A 22,228-nucleotide genomic window follows, 5' to 3' on the forward strand; every position below is an offset into this window, starting at 1 on the left:
CTGGGGATGTGGCTCAGTTGTTGAGTGCCCTTGGGTTCAATCCCTAGCACCAAAATAAATAAATAAATAGATAAATAAATAAAATTTAATTTTAAAAATTCTAATATCATACAAGCAAATATACTATATAACATGTAAACATTTTATAATCTAGTGTTATTTTTAATTTCTGGTTTAGTAAATTGATAATTTGACATGTAATTCATTTTAGGAAACTTACTGCTATACAAAAGATAACTTAGATGATTGGTAATGAGTTCATAAAATAATTATTAAATTTCTGGAAAAGATTAACAAGATTACATTAAATTTTTTCTTTTTTAGATTATAAAAGTAGTACATACTGATTGAACCAAAACCAAATAACTTAAAAGTGTAACATAAAGTTGAAACTAGTTTCTTTCTCTACCTTTTTCTTATGTCTCATTTTCTTGAGTAACATTTTACTGTATCTTGTTCTAGGCCTTTTGGTGATATACAATTAAACAGATACATAACGTGTACTGCACATGGTTTGGGTTTTGATGGGTCATACATGTTCTAAAAACTTTTTTTCTTGAAACAACATGTGATGGATACTCTTCAATGTTTGAACTTAACAGAACTCACATGATAGTTAAATCATGTTTTCTTAATTCATGTAACCAATTGATGAGTAGTTATATCACCTTCAGTTTTTATTACAAGTGAAATTTGCAATGAACATTTTTGTATATAGAGCTAATATATCTATATTTTTGTTCAATAAATCCTTATGATTGGAAATGCTGAATTTAATGGAATATGCATTTCAATTTGTGATAGATGTTCACAAATTGCCCTCCCAAAAGGTGGTACAAGTTTAAAACAGTGTATTGCAACCCCATACTTTTGCCAAAGAGGGAATTATCATACTCTTAAATATTCTAATCTATCTGCAAAAGTTATCTTATTTTAATTTGCATTTGTTTGATTTTTGGGTGAAGTTTTATGTCTTTGTTTAATAATGATTAGATTTTTTATCAATTTTATCTTTTCATCTGACTTTTAAAATTAATTAGCAAGAGCTCTTTGGACATAATGGTTATTAATCTTTTGTGTTATTTCTTCTAGCCTGTCACTCGTTGTTTACCTTTGTTTATGGTCATTCAACAAATATAGTTTCTAATTTTTATGGAGCTTTTCATTTAGAAATAAATTTCTCCATGTTTCTTCCATTCTTTGTTTAGGTCTCAATTTTTGTATATTTATTTCTGTGTGTAGGTATATGTTTTCAATTTTTTAATTTCTTGTAGGAAAGCAATATGAATGTGTGTGTGCTTACTATTTATCTTATAACTGACTAGTCTCTGTTATTAAGGTTAGCTAATTTTCTGGATATACAGTTACCTTATTTGTAAGTAGTGATAATTTTATCTTTTCTATTATTTTATATTTTATATGCATCACACACATATATTCTGAGTATATTGTTAAGTTCTTTTTAATAGATATCTTTTTACTGTTTAAGGAAATTTGCTTGGATTCCTAGTTTTGTGTGTATGTGTGTATTTTAAATCAGAAATGGACATTTGTAATCATTTTCTCTTTTGAACTATTTTGTAGTCAAGTAAATTAATAATTTTCCATGTGTTGAACTTTTGTTGTTTTCCTGAAATAAATCCGTTTCAGTATCATTTTAATTAAATTTAAAATTTGACTTGTTAATATTTTACTTAGGATATTCATTACATATACATGTTTGGTTTGAGTATTGAATCATGCAATTAGATCATGTAAACCTTATGGAATGGATTGTGAGATTTACCATCTTTATGTACTCAGAAAAATTTAACAACAAAGATGTTTCTTAAAGTTTTGTTGTATTTTCAAATTTTATTGTTTTTATTTTGTGAATATGTTAAGTATTGATAGCTGTAACTGGTGTAAATAAAAGGTATTTGGGGTCCTGAAAAAATATTTAATTAATATTTTAAAAAATTTGTTCTTTTTTAGATATACATGATAATAGAATGTATTTTGACATATTATACATTCATGGAATATAACTCCCCATTCTTATATCAAAATTTTTAAAGAACATAACAGTTCCTTTACTAAACTATTGAAGAACTACTGATCTAGATATAACAATTTAATTTATTTGAAGGTTCATGGATTCATCTTCTAAAAAGTTCTTCAAATTTTTTAATATAGAATATTCTACTGACCATGATTTATATGCATTTGCATATATACCTACATATGTGACTGCATTTTGTTTTTACATATTTATTGTAAAGTACATATTATGTTTGTGTTTATGAGCATAACTGCAACTTGTATGGAAACATTGGCCTATAAACTTGGTTCTTGGGATCATTCTTGTGGCTGATTTTTATCGGTAGGCCTAGTGCTTTGCATGTGTGAGTTAGTGGACTTCTGATGATAAACCTGAATGAAAGTCATAGAGTTCTGTATCCCTAGGCATGAAGAATCGGGGTTTCTCCAAGGAAGTTGTTGTTATAGGCCAGCCTCATTCTATGATTATTGCACTGGATTTCTTGAAATCTATATTGTGCCCCAGGCAGCAATTCAGAGGCACTCCTAGGCTGAGACTTCATTGTACAAAGGTCTGGATACTATGAATGTTCAGTGAAGGTACTGGTTTGTTAAAATCAGACTTAAGGGGGAAATATAGATGTTAATTGAGAAATTTTTGCTTCACTGTTGGATTAGCTCTAGAGCTACCTGAAATTCAGTTGGTAGGTTATTACTCATTATCCTATGACACTGAAAGTCAAGACTGAAGCATGTCTGTTTTGTTTCCTCTATCCTGGAGCCTTAGCTTCTCTGATAACCGGAATAACAGACATGCCACTGTGCCCACTTTGCCACAACGTACTACTTCTTGCTTGAATCACTGCTTTACTTTATCAAGTGTCTTCATTCCTTAGTTCCCATCCTCCTCCTCAAATTCTCAACCAGAGTGAACATTCCTGAAGACAAAATAGGTTTGTGCCACTCCATTGATTAAAATCCTAAGCACCATCATGCCTTAAGTATAAAATCTAAACTTCTTAATATGGGTTTGATGTTTCCTGCTTCTTTCTTTGCATTATCCAGCCACACATCCTTAGCTTTTTTTTAATTAATTTTTTTTGAGAGAGAGAGAGAGAGAATTTTAATATTTATTTTTAGTTTTTGGCAGACACAATATCTTTATTTGTATGTGGCTCTGAGGATTGAACCCAGGCCACACGCATGGCAGGCAAGCGCGCTACCGCTTGAGCCACGTCCCCAGCCCCATCCTTAGCTTTTTGTAGTTAGTTCCCAGAACCTTCCTAGCATTCTCTGACCTTTGCCTTTTAGGAATTTTTTATATGGAATATATTTTCCCCAGTTAATTCTGAGCAATTGATCCTTCAAAGCTCAGAATAAGTGTCATTTCTTTTCCCTACAAGACTAAAAACTAAGATTCCTTTCCATGTTCCCTCAACTGTATCCCTGTCATAGCTCCCATTACTTTGTATTTTAATTATTTTCATGGATGTTATTAATTACTTTTTTTTAAATTTTAATATTTATTTTTTAGTTTTCAGCGGACACAACATCTTTGTATGTGGTGCTGAGGATCGAACCCGGGCTGCAAGCGTGCCAGGCGAGCACACTACCGCTTGAGCCACATCCCCAGCCCCTTAATTACTAATATTATTAGTGCTTATTATAAATTTTCCCTCTTAGTTCATGGGTTTGCTCATGGTCTGAGACTGGCCTTTCATCTCTTTATTCTCAGTAAAGATTTCACAACATAGGAGGTACCCCCCAAATATTTAAATATTGAATCCCTTCATCTTATGGTTGAGAAACCAAGGCCTACAGAGATAAGCCACCTTGCAAGAGATTTATATATAAAAGGGCAGAACTTACCTTTTGATCAAGTGTTGGTTTCCCTTTATCAGGAATTACTGACTCAGATGTGTTTATAAGGTTCAAATAGGTAATAAAAATGTGAAAAGTGAACTCTTCTTATCCTCTTCATTTTTTCTGGAACACATGACTCTCCTACAATATTTTACCATGTATAAAAAATGTTTTAGTATAAGTAATTCTTTATTTTCCTCTTAAACTACCACATAAGAAAAACAATAGTATGAAAGTGGCTCTATTGTGTCTTGATGAATTATAGAAGATTCAAGGATCAAATATACTTTTCTCTGTGCTACCACAGGACTTTATATATACATAAATGTGGCTTTGCTTTGTGGTATGGTGCTGGGTATTGAACTTAGGGCTTCCTACATATTAGGCAGATATTCTACAGTAGTAGAGTTACATCCCCAGCCAAGATATCGCACTTCGTATGGCATGGTTTCTGTCTTTGGGTTCATGCCCTTGTGTGATACTCAAAACATTCTGACTGTTCCAGTTACATCTCTAATCATTGAACCTCTTCCCTCAATTTTGCACACGTGTTCATATATTAAACTTCAACTTTACTGAATCATATTTCCCCAACATGCCTTTTTTAATACTTCCCCATCTGTCCTTCCTTCCCGCCAACTGTGCTTAAATCAACCTCAATCCCTGGTCTCACTGTCATCCATTCTGTTTGGTGCTAGATAAACCTCAGCACAGAACTCTAAACTCAAGTGCCATTCCTTGGCATAGAATGTTGCATGTACACGCATATGTGTGTGTTTTACCAGAGCACACACAAGCACTTTAGCAGATGGTCATTCAACTGCTCCATTTAGGACTTACCTAGAATTCTTGCATAAAGTTGGATTCCAGGATTAAATTGTGTAGTTCCTGAATTTTCAGGCAGTGACATACTGCCTCTGGTATCAATTTGATTAAACTTGATAACTTTAATGCCATTTGGTTCTATTGGGGAGAAAGAATTTAATTGCTTACTCTAGAGAATGGATTTTTTCCCCACTGACTAAGGAATAGAACATTTATTAAGATTATCTTTGTGACCTGAAAGGGAGAAATGTACTTCTTTTTCCTTAAAAGAAGCACGTCCAGGGCATTTTTAGCATGTGGTAAAAATTGAATAATTGGGCAATACTGTCTTCTTTGGGATTCAGCCTTCTAGCCCCTGCTGTGTGATTAGTTCTGTCCAACCTGCTGGCGTGCTTGAGCAGGGAGCCTGCAGAGGATTAGGAAGGAAAAACCCTTTAGCAAGTCTCAGGTAGTAAAGATGTTTGATTTAATTTCACATTACACATGGTTATATGGTTTCCCTTGGCAACCTCCAGTTCTGCCCTACTTTATAATCAGAGGATGGCAGGATACATTGCACACTTGTCATCACTTGGAAAGGGAGTGTAGAGAACAAAATTTGTCTCAAAAAAAGAGACAAAAAGGTTACTAAAAAGAACAGAGGAATCTGATATACCTTCAGAAAGAAATAGATGGTTCTCTGTAGATTTCATTGATGAGAGAGATTCTAGAACTATCTATAGCAGTTTGGGGATATGAAGGAATGAGACCTAATTCTATAAATATTTTAAGGGGTAAAAGAGTTATATTTACAAATTAGAGATGAGTTTTCATTTTAACAACAATAATAGTTACCATTTAATAAGTACATGATAGGAATCTTTGGTAACTTCCATACATGATTTCATTGAATTCTCACACTATTCCTGCCAAGGAATTATTAATATCCCTGAATAGATGAAGAAATAATTGTTTATTGATCTCTTAAAGTATGAGGCTGGAGGAAGTGTGAGACAACATGATTTCAGTTTTGGAGACCATTTATTTTTTTCCATCATCTTAAAAATCTTAAAATCCTATCAGTCCTTCCTTCCTTTCTTTCTTCCTTCCTTCCTTCTTTCCCCCCTTCCTCTTCCCCCTCTTTTTGCCAGGGCTTGAACCTAGGGATGCTTAACCATTGAGCCATATCCCCAACTCTTTTTAAAAATATTGTATTTAGAGACAGGGTCTTACTAAGTTACTTAGGGTCTTGCTAAATTACTGAGGCTAGCTTTGAACTTTTGATCCTCCTGCCTTAATCTCATGGGCCACTTCGATTACAGGTGTGCACTACCATGCCTGGTTCACAATCCTATCAATCTTAATAGCATTTACTGTAAAGCAGTATATTAACTGATGTCTACTAATGATAACATTCAGCCCCTTCAGAAAAGTTTAAATTTTAATAATCTTAGTCCAACTCTATAATTTTACATATTAGGAAATTGAATTCCAGAAATTAAGTAGAGCGTAAAACTAGGTTTTCTAATTCCTAGTAATCTATGAGTTGTATATGCCCATACACTTTGAAATAGGGGTTCAATAAATGGAAGGAAATAAGAGGTCTTGTAGTACTTTAAATGGTATTAGGCTGAGGTAGCATGCAGAGTAAAAACAATAAATCAGGCATTGGGAAGAGTTCTTACTTAGTTGGTGATTAGTTCATTCTCCTTGACTCAAGTCTGAACGTATTAATATGCCTCATATTTTCAATGATCACAGGTCTTTAGAAGTGTCTGGTGTTCTTCCAGTCATTTGAGGGAAGACCTGTTTATTGAAAAGGAGAGGGGCTGTACATAAGTATCTGTGTGTGTGTGTGTGTGTGTGTGTGTATGTGTGTGTATTGCCATGTCGTGAAGTAAATGTGAATGCTAATGACTGGCCATTTTTGTGACCTGTGAAAGCAGAGACTATGGTATTAATATTATTGACTTGTTCACAAGATGCCATACAGTGTGGGCAGGCTATGTCATTACCTTTTACTGAAGTGAAAGCTGTGGGAATCTAACGGAAAACTGGGAAATCTCGGTGGCACATATTTACTATGCAAAGCATTTTACATGAATTTTATTTACTCCTTATAACTTCAGTGGTTATAAATGTTATCTTCATTTTTAACAGTTTTTTTATTAATCCTTCCTAGAACATTCGCCTAACACTTTATTATGAGAATTTTTAAATGTATAGAAAAGTTTAAAGAATTGTTAACAAACATCCCAAGGCCAATTGGATTCTACAGTTGTTACTTTTATATATATATTTGCTTTATTATATATCTGGCCATCCATTTATCTACCCAAAAATCCATCTTAGTTTTTGTTGTATTTCTTGGTGAGTTGCAGACGTTACTACATTTAACTCCTGAACATATAAGTGAATATCATGAAATAGATAGAGTTAAAAATGTTTTCCTTAACTGAATAAACAAAAACAAAAAAACTGGAACCTTCAGTTCTGTGTTTTGGGAACTATGTATTCAGTCCCTTTGAGTTTTCTCCCATGAAATAATAAGGTATTTTAAGAAAAAATGTAATTTACCCATGTTAAAAATCACTCATACTTCATTAATGAAAAATAGAAACATGTAAAAGGAGGGGGATACCCCTGAATTCATAGGCCACAGCAGCTCAGCACTGCAAAGAAATCTTACCCCATTTCTGATTTTAAATAAGACTGAGGTCACTGCAAAATTTTTAAACTCAACTCCTCTCCTAACAAGGGAAGTTAGATTAGCAAATTAGTTAAGCACTTCAGTAATGATATTGGAACTTAATTTCACTGAACTTTTCCCCTTTTCTCTTCTTTCTGGGTGTGACTAAATTGCCTACAGCATGCTGCATGGTTGCTGGTAAAACAGGAAATGGGGTAAGTAATTTAGGTAGGGAGTTTTTAACCACCATTTAAATACAAGCTATCTAATTCTTAAATACTTTTACTGCTACTGCCTCTCTCTCTCTCTCTCTCTCTCTCTCTCTCTCTCTCTCTCTCTTTCTCTCTCTCTCTCTGAGTGGGAAATTGGCACAAAGAATCAATTTTTTATTTTATCAACCTTATTTAGTTAGTTTACTTGCATAGCCCATTAGTAATCTATTAAAGTAGGTTTATTTTTTGTATGTGTATATTAATGTGAATGTATATACATAAATACATATTTTATATGTATTAGGCACTTATGTAATTTGGGAAATTAAAATAATAACTTTTATGTTGGTCTTAGAAAATAAATTATAAAACTAGGACATAAAAGATAAATTGTAAAATTCTAGCTAAGCCAGAATGAATTTATACACTGCTAACTCATAGAAAACATAAATGTATAGCCTTTTTAAAAAAAGTTTTTGTAGTTGTAGATACACACAGTATCTTTATTTATTTTTATACGGTGCTGAGGAACGAACCCAGTGCCTCACACGTGCAAGATAGGCACTCCACCACTGAGCTATAGCCCCAGCCCTGTACAGTCTTTTTTTGAAATTCTTAGAGACCAAATGTATTGGAGTTTTAGAATTTTTGGATATTAGGGAGGAAATTCAGTGCTAAATATAATATATAATACACTCCTTTCTTGGGGTGGTACTATATAATCAAACATTAATATTTCTTCAATAAACAAGAATATTCACACTAAGCTTGGTAAGCAAAGTAAATAGTCTTGTGTTCCAGTTGGAATGTGATTGCCAACTGAGTGAGTTTGTTTGTTTGTGTTTTTTAATGATATTGGGGATTGAACCCAGAGCCTCATACATTCTAGGCTAGGGCTCTACCACTGAGCTACATACTTAGTCCCTTTTAAGTTTTAAAATTTGAGACAATTTTCTCCACTGGACTAAGATGCTCTAAATATATTTCAAAGTATTGTGAAGGATTTAAAAAACAATTTTCTTAAATATGTAATGAATAATGTTTTAACTCATTTTTAGAATTGACTTAAATTACTGCAACCCTTTGCACTTTAAATAATTGGAATCTAAATAATTTTTTAAATAGTTTCCATTCTTGTGTTTTTGTTACATATTTTATCCTTTAAATTGTATTCTTAAAAATGTATCCACACACATTAATTATACACTTTCAGCTGTGATGTTAGTTTATGTATATATCATTAAACTGTTGATACAGTATCAAGATAGTCTTTTAAATGCCTGAATGTTTTTGATGAACAAAGAATTAGAAACAGTTTGTGAAGCTTCATATTTGAATAAATCCTTGAATGTAGAGGAGTAATTTGATTATTTGTCGTAGGGCTTATCTGGGTATTTAAACCATAATCCCAAAGCATATTAAAACATTTCTATAACCAGTTAGAATCTCTGCTAGATACAGAATGAGTAGATAGATTATTTTTTAATTTGTATTTTTAGAGAACAGTGGTGTCTTTATATTCTCCCCCCACCCTGATAAATTCAGTTTAACAATTAGCTAAATTACTTTTGTTTTCTACCTGCAGTTAGTAATGTCTTTTATTCTTACAGAATTAAAATACAATGGATATTGCAATGGATATAAATCTAATTTTTATCACTGAAAATTAGACATTAAAAGGGATGATTCACAAATTCCTCTGAACATCTCTTTTGTTAAAAACAGCTCTGTAAAAAGCCAGGCTGTTTTGAAGTTTTACTTATTTGAATTATATAGACTTGTTAGTTTGTTTGTACTGTTCCTGTTCTCAACAGAGTAGAGCAGTTTTAGTAATACCACACCATGTTTTTCTTTCCTCTTACTTCATTTTCTTTCTATCACAATTTTAGACTAAATCTAGATCTCATAATAGGGACTTTCTAAAATCTGTGTATTGGTTCATGAGTCAATTTGGGGGGAATGTGAAGTTTTTTTTCAGACAAGAATCTGGAAGTACATTAATGAGCATTTCAGAACATTAATACTTCAGGATTTAATATTTTCAGTAGCAAAGAAAAATAGGAGAGATTTTACATTGATTTTCCAAAATTAAGTCCCATTTTTAGCAAGACAGAAGATGCAAGTTTTTTTGTTTTTGTTTTTGTTTTAGTACTGAGGATTGAACACAGGGTACTTTATCACTAAGTCATATCCCCAGTCCCTTTTTTAAATTTTGAGACAGAGTCTCGCTAAGTCACTTAGGGCCTCACTAAATTGCTGAGGCTGGCCTAGAACTTGGAATCCTTCTGACTCAACTTCCCAAGTCTCTGGGATCACAAGTGTTAACCTCCATGCCTAGCTAGATGCAAGTATTTTTAAACAGGGATATGAGCAGTAAACAATCATCTCTTTTCTACCTTTCCAGAATGTATAAATCCTAGAATCTGGCAATTCCAGCCCAGAAAAACAGATTAGTGTACTTTTGTCAATAAAGCTTTAAAAATTGCTTCCTTTATTTCACTAGAATATAGTTGCATGAGGTAAGGAATTTTTGTTCACTTTATTCTCTGCTTTCTATATAATGTGTAATATAGTAAGTATAATTATATAAATACTTGCCTTTAACAGAAAAAGTGAAGTTTTTGATGTCAGTGAATTATTTTTTATTTCTCAGAAAACAGAGTCTGTCACTGGGAAGAAATGATATAGTTCAGCTAAAAGAAGCCTACAAATGGATAACATACCCCCTGTTTTCAGAGGAACTGGGTGTTCCCATTGATGGAAAGGTATCGGGGTCATCAGCATTGTTAATTTCATTTGTGGTTTTATTAGTTTTACTTTATTTTGTGGCAGGGTTTGGATTAGCCAGAGGAATTTTCTGCTTAAATAATTCAGTAAAGGATTTCCAAGCTTTTAAAAATGTTGATTTCTAACAGTCATACATTGAAGATAAAGCCTCTTTTGTTTTTATTCCCTAAAGAGTTCTTTGTGATCCAAGACACTTATGAGTATAACAAGTAATATGTACCTTAATTGACCTTAAAAGGTTAGAAATGAATCTTTTCCTCTGATGTATTCATAGTTTCATGGGAGGGGGGCAGATTTACTGATATTAAGCAATATATAAATAACCGACAAGTACTGAGTCAACTCTAGACTATTTAATTTTGGTTAATCTGTGGCTAATATTGTCTCCAAATATACAGGCAGTACTGATTCAACTATAGTGAGCTTGGGCTCAATCTATCCCACTTTGTTGGCATTCAGTTCCTTCTGTTTATTTTGAGACAGAGGCTGCTTTTGAATTGAGAGCCCTTTGTCACCTTTCTGATAATTTCAGAGAAGACTGCCTCAATCTCTGGAATATTGAATTTCAGAGAAGAGCCCAATAGGTTGCTGGATATGAAAACAGAACATATTCCTAGCTCATCTTAAATTAGATTTTAATAGTATGGCTTTATTGCATCATCATTTTGCTTGAAGGAAATTCCTGGAATATCAGATACACACCTATTCAGATAAAATCACAAAACCATCTTACAAAGCTAGTTTTTTTTTTAAATCCTAAATTATATACTGTTTATGCTTCTATTAGTTAGAACACATATGACTGTCCTTTAAATTGAATGCTGAGAGAACAGAAAATAAAACCATAAATAGTATGAAGAGGAAATGAGATAAAGAGAAGTCATGAATGCAAAATATTTTTACCTCGAATTTCAGTTTGGGAGCACAAATACTTTTACATGTTGAATCAATGAAAACAGAAAATAGAAAACAAAAGATGTAATAACGTTTTAATAGAGTCAGACTGAGTGAAGTTTTCTTTAATAGAAAACGTGGTTCATTTTAATTTTATTTTGCAAATTTGGATAAGGAGCAAAAAAAGCTCTTTCGTTATTGTAATTCTAGAGTAACTAATAGGCTTATTAGCAATCCAATGAACTTAGTACATATAGAAATCAGTAAATACACAGAACTAAATAAAAAACAAGAAATTGTAACTCAGTAAAAAAGACAAATTGTGACAAAGTATAACATTTATATCTTTTTTAATGTGAAATTTTATATATTCTCTGTGGAGATAAAAGTATATAGAATATGAAATTGTGCTGTTTTATGTACAAGATGTGCATGTAAAAGAATATAGCATTTTTTAAATTTTAGAATAATTTTCTATAACTTAAATGTCTGACACTTAAAATTCAAAAATGTTTATGAAAAAAAGATTAAATAAAGCAATTTTCCAAAAGCATGTTTAATATTTTAAAATGTACATATATATGTTTATATTCACAAATATGTCTAGAAACTTATTAAATTGTTAATAGTTCTATTTCTGTGGATTGGAAGTGAAAAACCATCCTGTATTTGATTATTTTATAATTTGTAGGTGTTACTTTTGTAACAATGCAAAAAAATTAAGATTTATCTGTCTCAAATCCATTAGAAATTTGAGCACTTAAAATATGCTTCATACAAGGGCTGGGGATATAGCTCCGTTGGTAGATGCTTGTCTTGCATGCACAAGGCCTTGGGTTCAATCCCTAGTACCACACACACACAAACACACACACACACACATATATGTATGTATGTGTGTATATATATACACACACACACACACTCTCTCTCTATATATATATCCACATACATAAATATGTATACTTCATACAGAATTTTTGGAGATGCAAATAAAATGTGTTTTGCCTTATTAAAAATTCTAATCATAGTATTGACAGAATAAGTTGTTTCTTTTAGTTATTCTTTCTGGTTCCCTGAATTCTGATTGAATTCCGATTCATCTTTGTACCTAATTTGTATATTTGTCTAAAAAATTACACAAATTTGTTTTGATTTTACTTTAAAACTTTCTTGGTAATATCTCTAGTGACTGAGGTTTACAAGTTAAAAAAAAAAAAAAAAAGAAAAACAACAAAAATCAATCTAAAAGTTTCCTTTACAGCTGCCCTGTGAACAAGCTGATTTGAGAGTAGTAGTAATATTTCTAGTTTTCCTTGTCACTTTTTTTGAGCCAATCTTTGAGAGTTAATTTCTATATCCAGTCATAAGTTGTAAGATGTTAGTTTCCTTTTGCTCATTTTAAAACTGTCTTTATAATTTTTAGAGCTTGTTTGAAGTGAGTGTGGTCTTTGCTCACCCAGAAACAGTTGGGGATTGCCACTTCCTGTAAGTTGCCATGTAAACGATAGTGTCAAATTTTGTAAAATTGTTAATGCTTTTGGTTTTCATTGAAATAGTAATGTTTCTCTTTCTAATTAACATTTCAGAACTTGTCATAATTTAGTACATTAAAAGTGTGCCTTCTAACTTAAGGTTTCTAGGTAAACCAGGGTAGCTCATGTAAGAGATTAATTTTGTCTACTTCTGATATCTTGAGTTTAGCAATCATGTTGTGTAAAATATATTTAATTGACTTATATCTACCCCCAATAAACTAATTAACTTTTTATATTCACTTGAATTTTATTTCAGAGGTAAAATTTTCCCAGACTGTTTCAAGCCAGCCAAAAATAAGCAGGTAAGGATTCTTTTGAGCTGAATATGAAGATAACAATAAAATGAAAATGCACTGGAAATGTGGCAACTCTCTTATGCCAAAATTAATTTTTAGCTCTTTCATGGAGACCTACTTTACCATTCAAAGGCCTATAGAGCTTTTCTTACTTCAAACTCCCTGGCACTTCGGTCATTTTACTCATTCTATGCTAGGGTTGTGGTCCTTTGTCAAGTTTCTTGCATAGACAAAGTTCCTTTTCTGGTTTTCTACATTGGCAAGATTATTAATCATTTAGAGACATAGGTATCATGTTTCTCCATCATGTTTTTAGTTCTTTGCATCATTTAAATATCTTTGCTTGTCTCATTCTACTTTGTTTTGAAGTCCATGTACTTTAGACTGAAAATGTTTTATCTTTCTTTGAAAAGCATAACCTAATCTTTTTTTTTTTTTGGGGGGGTGTACCAGGGATTGAATTTATGGGCTCTAGCCCACTGAGCCACATCCCCAGCCCTATTTTATATTTTTATTTAGAGACAGGGTCTCACTGAGTTGCTTACTGTCTTGCTTTTTGCTGAGGCTGGCTTTGAACTCGAAATCCTCCTGCCCTCAGCTTCCTGAGCTGCTGGGATTTATAGGCATGTGCCACCACACCTGGCAACATTACCTAATCTTGTAATAAAAAATGGTTCAAATTTAGGAAAAAGAAAAAAAGAAGACTCAGAGGAGCAATTAGAATGTTAATGATGTCTCTTGGAACAGTCAGCAAATACCTAAAAGTATTAAGTACTTAAATGTGCTTCCAGTTTCTGCTTGTTTTAGAATCTTTACATTTTTCTTAATGCATTTGTAGGCTTATAGTTATCTTCACTATGTAAATACAAAGTTATTGATAATACTGGTAGCTACTGTTGTAAAGTAAAAAATCCTTTAACTTTAAGGTAATTTTCTTTAAAATTTTTTTTAAGTTGTAGATGAACACAATACCTTTATTTTATGTATTGATTTTTACATGGTGCTGAGGATCGAACCCATAGCCTCACACTTGCTAAGCAAGTGCTCCATCACTGAACCACAACTCCAGCCCCTATAGTAATTTTCTATAAATGTACAGTTACTTATTTTACCTGCAAGACAAAATTGGAAGCCAATTACATATTGAAGAATTTGTGTACTATTTATTTGGATTTTGTAGCACCCTTTTATTATATCAGAAAATGGTTCTAATCTTTTAAACAAGGGTTATCTTTTTGTAGCTATAGTACTGTACAAACAGTAGGAGCTTGGCTGGGCGCAGTGGTGCATGCCTGTAATCCTAGCAACTTGGGAGGCTAAGGCAGGAGGATCGAGTTCATTTGCTACATTTAGTTTTTTCAATTCTTAGCACCTTTGCCTTCATCTGTGAAGTCATTGCACATACATATCCATATTTGTGCCTGCGTCTGGGTTGTTCCACTGGTTCCTTAAATTTAGAACCAGTATTTCAATGATATTAATATTAACCATTTGGGGAAATACAGCTTTCAGTTTTTAATCCACCAAATTGCACCATCAGGGAAAATCCATGGCAAGTATCAGCAGTGTCCCAAACTTTTGTCTAATACATACTTTCCAGAAATTAGTTTTAAAAAAATCTAATCCAAGCTAAGTTATTTTATTTATTAGGATAATCATAAATTAATATAGATTGAGTGTACCTTATTCAACAGTGCTTAGTTCATGAATGTTTCAGATTTGGAAATTGTTTGAATTTCAGAATATTTGTGTATACTTTACTGGTTAGGCATCCCTAACCTGGAATTTAGATTTTCAGATTAGAGATACTCAACCTTCGTAGATATTTCAGGCCACATTCACAAAAAGGATATTTTATTCAGGCTCTCCTTTGTTGTCTAATGTTAGCTGATTTTCATGTCAGTGAACAAATTAGTTATCGTATTCTTTTAGTTCATATTATGCCAGAATAAGATAGCATGACATGCTGTTGGGGCAATCTTTCATGCTCCCATTACTTAGCTGGTATTTTACAATTAAGCATTCCTACAATTTTACTAACATCCATTTTGTTTGGTAGTTGTTAAAAAGAATATGTTTATTTTCAAAGATATCTGGGTCTTTCTTCTTGATTTGACTACTAATTGGCTTATTTAGAACTGGGGGATGAAGTTAATAACTTTTGTCAAATACTGTGTATGGAAATAATTAGAAATGCAGACTAAGTCTAAAGCATTGTCTCCTTACTTTTCTTTTTTTAGGGGGAAACAATCTAATCTTTTTTTTTTTTTTTTTTTTAGTTGTAGATGGTTAGAATACCTTTGTCTATTTTTATGTAGTACTAAGGATCAAACCCTGTGCCTCACACATGGTAGGCAAGTGCTCTACCACTGAGCCACAACCCCAGTCCCTCATTACTTTTCTTATATCATGGCACACCTGGAGCTTTACCATGTTGATTCAATACCTTGAGATTAGCAAATGGAATTGAGGTTTGGGGGGAAAAAATCAAGCACATTTCCTACAATGTTGTCATTTTTATATTTGAAGAATGCCATATTTTGAGAGGAGTGAGATAGTGCCATCAAAAACACATGTTTTGTTGGTCTGCCTTGTAGTGCAGAAATAGATCAAATTGAAGAGAAAGAGTAGAGGTATACCAGTTTCAGAACTGACATTATGACTGCTTAAGTTTTACTTATTTTCTTGAAAATAGTAAGTATTTTCCCCTTTATGTGTGTAAAATGACATTATTTCTCCAACTGTGTTCTGTGTTTCAGCTCTGATTTTTTTTTTGTCTAGGTAATAAAATGTCTTTTAATTTTCCTTTTACCCTGTATAGTCGATATTCACTAGAATGGCAGTTATGAAAGCTTTGAATAAGATAAAAGAAGAGGATTTCCGCAAGTAAGTAGAAGTATCATGGAATTTTAGAATAAAGGGAATGTTAAAGATAATTCAGATTATCTCCAAGACAAGACTGGATGTATTTCAGGGACCAGGACTGCATTTTAGTCATCCTTATATACCCAGTTCCTGATATAGTAACTGGCATGTAGTGGTGTTCAGTACATGTTTGTTAAGCTAATATTTAAATTATGAGTGAAGTCTAACTTCTTTATATTTTAGAAGAGGATATTGAGATCCGAAGAGGAATTGACTTGCTTATGTTTTCAACTGGGTAACAGAGGGTGGACCTCAGGCCCAGTGCCATTTCTATTACTTAACTAATCCTATATGTCCTAGCTTGGCCCATCTGCAGAGGAGGGAGAAGACTGGGGAATTTTCTTACTTGTAATGGGAATAGCACTGGCTAGGAAGTCAGGAAACTTGATTTTAATCAAGTCCACTCTGTTTCCCCAGTTGAAATCTTAGGCAAGTCAACCAGCTCTTTGGAAATCAGTGCCTTCTTCTAAAATATAAATTGTTAAAATATGCTAAAATACAATAAACCTTACATTATAATTCTCAGTATATTTATAAATAAAATATTATTGTGGTTATTCTTTCAGAAGATACTTGAATACATTTTAAGCAATGATATTATAAGGAGGGTTTTATATCTCTGACAGAGTCTCAGAATGGAAAATATTTTTATTAAATTTTAGAGAGTAAATTTTACTTTATACACAGGAAATTTCCAAACCATGCATTTGGGGTTAAATCTATATCTAGTTATTTACAGGTAGTTTCCAGTTTTGAACTTGCAAATTTCTAGATGATGGATAGAGAATAAAGCTATATGTTGTTTTTTCCTGTCTGTCCTCAGTAGGTTTAAAGTTTCTTAGCTAAGAGGACTGTGTCAACCACACCCCCCCCCCCCACGTAATCTAATTCCCAAGGTCGTATTTGGAATGAGAAGAAAGTAAAAGGAAAAGTGGTCAAGCGCCCTCCCTGACAGTTGGGACTTATTTCCCACAGGTATGGGATGCACTTCGTAAGTGGGACCACTTACTGCATATTAGCTTTACCCAAATAACTGAGTATCATGTAGGTAAGCCAGCAGCAAGTGATAGGGAGAGCAAAATGATTGAAGAGCCTGGAGAGGCTTCCACTTCATAGATATGGATTCCCCCATCCCCAAATCTTAAGGCTGTGAAATTCATTTGGGAAAATGAGACCTCTTGAGCATAAAAGGTAGCATCAGAGCTCTCATAAACTTAGTGCCACTCTCATAAATTAAAAGTGTTACTCCAGAGGCCTAAAATAAATTTATTGTTTCAAAACTAAAAGTTAGGGAGAGGTGTATAGTCCTTGAGAACCTCAGGTTCTGTTTGTGTCTCAGACAATGCTGATTCATCTTAGTTTTGTAATTCAATATCATGTCTGGAAAATAGTAGCTGTAAAATTTGTTTTGTTTTACAGGCAGTTTCCTTGTCCTCCAAACTCACCAAAGGCTGTTTGCACTGTTCTTGAAATTGAATGTGCTCATGGTGCTGTTTTTGTGGCTGGTAAAATATTTTGTCTAGAATATATGTATAACGTCAACCTACTGACTGTTGTCCTTTCTGAACAACTCAGTTGACTCCTTTTCTGTTTTATTTTTATTGTTGTTATGATGTTCTGGTTAGTTTACTTTTTTGATATGTAACACTTTTTTTTAGATTCTGTGGGCTGTCCTAAAGATTCTTAGGGAATATAGTTTAAAAAAATCCTTAGGAGAGCTGTTATTTCAAATGTTATGCCAAATGGAAGTGACAACTTTCCAGGTTTTAGTAGTTTACATCATAGGTGGGTAGAAATATGGACAGATGTGAAGACCCAAAGTGATCAAAGACTATAGCACTGAAGATATTTATAACATGGAAAGCAAACTTGAAAAAAATGATATTATTATGTCAAAATGACCAAACACTTGGCTTTCACCTGAAAAAATAATTGTTATATTGACTTTCCCGAGTGGTTAGATAGCAGACAGTTTTAACTGCTTCAATGATTCACACCTGTATTCCCACATACTCAGGAGGCTAAGGCAGGAGGATCACAAATTCAAGGCCTACCTGGGCAACTTAGTGAGATCCTGTCTCAAAATAAAAAATAGAAAGGACTGCAGATGTAGCTCAGTGTTAGAGTACCCCTGGGTTACATCTCCAGTACTGTGAAAAAAGGAAGAACGAAAGAGAGAAAAAGGGAAAGTCAGTCAGTTATAGCTCCTTCATAGTAATAGGTGAAATGAAATTGCTCTTAGCCTGCCCTAGGGCAGTAAAATCTACCGGCTTAGTATAGCTTTATTCATAAAACAGTGAGTCATAGTCTGTTGGGGTGTTTTGTTTTTTGTTTTAACTTAGAAAAACTTCAAAATTTCCTATATTTGAGTTCTTTGGAATATGTTGTCACTAGTGACTATTACTTTGAAAGTATTATTAGCACATATAAAAGCAATAATTTTTATTTTCTTAATGATCCTTGGTATGTACCATATTATATAACTTGTTCAATCAGCCAGTCATATTATAAAATATATTGAGCATTCCTTTCAAACTTACTTAATACACCATTGATATCATGTCTTTAGCCATCTATTCTATTGTTACTTTAAATATTTTTAATTATCTTCATTTCTATGTGCTGGCTCCCCAATACATGGAAAACAAGTGAATTAGTTAAAGGCTAGGCCTTGTTCTGCATCATAGTACCTAGAATATTGGCACACAGTAAGTAGTTGTTGCTTCTCTTTATCCTATTGTGTTCATCACACTGTTCCATTGAGGCTACCTGATATTTCTTTGGCAGGGAGATACAATAAATATTCCAGGAATCTACCACAAACTCCTTGGATAATTGATGGAGAAAGGAAGCTGGAATCTTCAGTGGAAGAATTAATTTCAGATCATCTGCTGACAGTATTCAAAGCAGAGAGTAAGTGTTATGATATTATTATTTTAAACACATTGTTATTTATGAATAGATTTCTTGGGAGCGGCAGGAAAGATTTCTAAATTTTATTTATCATTACTGGATCTGGTCCTCTTGACTCTGGGCTTCCCATAAACAGGGATTGTTTTATGTCCAGGGGTCTTCCTTCTCAAAATCACTGCTCCCTTCTGGGAAACTCAAAACAGATGAAACTACTTTTCAATGAATGCAGTTAAGCCCTGGCCTCAGCATACCTTAGCCTTAGCTTCTTTTGGGGAATATGAGGAAATTAAAACACAGCTTCCACATCCAGTGCTTGTTCAAGAGTTGTCATTGGCAAATATCTGGCTTCTATATTAACCTATAAAGTATGTTGGGATGAAGTTGAGGCCTTGAGAAAACAGATCAACAGTAGCCATTTTACAAGGACTTCATGGCAGTGTATTGTTTTAATTTCTTAAATATTAATGTACCTAGAGTGTGTGGAATGTGTCAGATCCTGTTATGCTTATGTTATCCTTGTCTCAACAAGTCTGTCAGGTCAAAGGCAGCATGAAGTCCTGTGATTTCACCCTGGGGTTAGATAAGAGAACAAGGAGTAAGATTTCAATCACAGGAAATCATGTTACATGTCAGGAAAAACTGCAGGCAATGAGTTATGTCACTTTTTAGACTGTAACTTTTTAGAATGGGGCTCCTAGCCTGAGTAGAAGACCTTTTTATCAGGAACCAGCTAGATATCTGTTTTTCTCTCTGAAAAATCTTAAGAAGAGTGTGCTTTGAGAAGGAAGGCAGATGATCTAGATAAGGTACAGTTGTCCCTTCTAGCTCTAATTTGTTAAGAAGAAAATGAAGTATTTCAAACCATATCCTTCTTATAATTTGTTGCTTGTCAGGTCGGTTGGGCACCTTCCTTTTTTTTTAAGGCTCTTTAAGAATTTTTTTACTGAATGGAGAAGAAAGTATCCCAGCAATCTAATATTTTCCAAAATCTTAGGAGTAAAAAACTCTGGGCTATTGCCATAAGCTTTTATTTATTAATTTAATATTTACAACTGGTTATCTCATAAGATTTACAAAGGAATGAAAAATGAAAATAAAGCTTAGCATTAAATGTCTTCAACACTTTTGAGAGCTACCTTATTCCCTTTCTGTAAAAAGATTTAAGAAATCTTCAGTTCTAATTACTTAGGTCCCAAGGAAACCTTTGTCATCCTTAGGGCTGTTGGAGAGCTCTGAAACAGCTGTGCTTTCCTCCCTCAGTTTTTATGAAGGTGATTTGTTGTCATTTTCTATTTGAAGGAGGAACTATTACCCCCAGACTGAAAATAAAGCGAATTGTGTGTTCAGAGTGTTGAAGAACTTTATTAAGAGCCATATGAGAAAAAGCAGACCTCTGGACCTCTGTGCTGATGGCTCCTCGTTAGGGGATAAAACCTTGTTGTTTGAAATCCCTGATTAATAGCATCAGTTTTCTAAATTAATCAATTTCTAAGCTATATTACCTGTTATTTCTGATTAATGGTTCATATCTGAAAAGATGATTCTAATTGTTGTAACCCTAAGTTTTACAGTTCTATGAATTAAACTGGTATTACATGGGGCACCCTAGCTATTCACATGATAGTTCTTACTCCTAGGTGGGATATACAAACTTGTTCCTTCACTTCCAACTGGCATGTGCCATTATCTGCTTGCTAATTCCCTAGGTAATGAGTAATAAATTTTGACATGCTCTTAAATTCAGAGTCTAAGTTTTCCCCAGTACTATACTTATTACTTTACTTATTGAATAAATATTTGTCATGTCAGCTCCCTGCTGAAAACTGGTCAGTGATGAGCTTTAAGATAAAGCTTAGTTTCAAACTATTTAACTTAATGTTCCAAGGCCTTCATTAGCTGGCTTCTGCCTATCTTTCAGTCTTGTCTGTCTGTCCCTGGTTATGAAGGCCATTACAGATTAGTTGAACTATTTATAGCTCCTGATCATTTTTGCTGTTGATTTTTTTTTAACTTTCTTTCCTTTGAGCAGAAGACAAAACCCACAGAATTAGGGGGATAAAGCAAGGTATAATGTGAGTTTAGAAAGCTCAACTAAGTTTTAGTATGTATTTTTTAATACTTAAGGCAGTGGCTCCCTTTCCTTTTTTGTTAGCTATTATTTCTGATTGTACACTAATAAAGTTTCAGGGTTTATCTGTACAAGTTTCTCCCAGTCTTAGAGTCCAACAGTATTTTCTTAGTTCTCAATTTTGAAACATTTTCAAAAAACTATAATATATATACTTCTCCTTTGTTCTGGATTTAATGCTTCTCTGGCCTTCTCAAGAGCCTAGCTTTCTACACATCCTTTCTTCTTGATCAGTTGGAGTTTGTGGGAAGTTTTATGGGATGACATATGAATCTATAATTTCCGTTCTGAGTTAGCAGTAACTGTTGGACTTATCTCTGAGTCCTGTTCATTCTTTCCACCCCTGCTAGTCTTGAGTTCTGATTCAGTCGCTGTGTACCCCTTGATTCCCTGACATGTATACAGAATCCTACTCCCTGTCTACTTTCTTCACCTAGAAAAGAACCGGACCTCATGCCTCTTAAGGATGCCCACTTGGTCTGACCTCAGGTGTTAGCAAACCGCAGGTCACCTAGAATTCTGAGCCTTGGAAGCAGCTTGAATTGTAGACCTGCCTTTGATATCTAGACCTTATCCAAAAAGCTGCAGGTTGAACACACAGCTTTGGGTCCTGTGGGTCAGGAGAAATCCACTTTACCAGGTGCTACATGGCACATACAACAGCCCAGAGCCTGTTTCCAAAAAGGTGTTGGCCTTGGCTGGCTAAAGGAATTTTTTAAAGGGAAAGGAAGAAAAAAATCTTACTTTCTGTATAGCTAAACATCCCAGAAAGGAGGGCTAATCTTCATTGTTATTTTCATGGGACTTTTTAAACTTCTGGCTTCTGTTTTTTTTTTTTTGTCTTCTTTTTAAAAGACAGGGTATCCCTATGTTGCCTAGATTCAAGAGATCCTCCTGCCTCTACTTCCTGAAAGCTGGGCTTATAGAAGATTATCATTAGCTTTACTTTTTCTAAAATTTGCATGAAAACTTTGCATATAAAATCTTTCCTGAGAGAAAATGCTTATCAAAATGATATAGTCCTGCATATCTTGTCCCTCTCCTGTTCTCAGGAGGCCCAGGTTGCTTGCCATTCAAGTGCTGGAAGATTCTTAGGGAGAATACCAAGTACCCTGAAAGCTAGTGAATGGACCCTCAAGAGAAAGAAGCCCGCAAAGTAG

General features: G+C 33.5%; 1 protein-coding gene across 5 annotated transcripts in view; it reads left to right on the forward strand.

Moving 5' to 3' along the window:
• The window catches only part of Pus10 (pseudouridine synthase 10), a 90,580-nt gene that overhangs the window by 40,384 nt on the left and 27,968 nt on the right, over nt 1-22,228 (forward strand). For all 5 annotated transcript variants that reach the window (XM_078029139.1, XM_040271349.2, XM_013357136.4 and 2 more), the window contains exons 5-11: nt 7,556-7,590; nt 10,241-10,352; nt 12,695-12,756; nt 13,063-13,108; nt 15,924-15,988; nt 17,447-17,532; nt 18,815-18,940. In XM_078029139.1, coding sequence (XP_077885265.1) covers nt 7,556-7,590; nt 10,241-10,352; nt 12,695-12,756; nt 13,063-13,108; nt 15,924-15,988; nt 17,447-17,532; nt 18,815-18,940 — 532 coding nt within the window. The remainder of the gene's footprint in view (nt 1-7,555; nt 7,591-10,240; nt 10,353-12,694; nt 12,757-13,062; nt 13,109-15,923; nt 15,989-17,446; nt 17,533-18,814; nt 18,941-22,228) is intronic.

This window comes from Ictidomys tridecemlineatus, chromosome 12 (assembly GCF_052094955.1).
Source record: "Ictidomys tridecemlineatus isolate mIctTri1 chromosome 12, mIctTri1.hap1, whole genome shotgun sequence".
NCBI classification, from domain to species: domain Eukaryota; kingdom Metazoa; phylum Chordata; class Mammalia; order Rodentia; family Sciuridae; genus Ictidomys; species Ictidomys tridecemlineatus.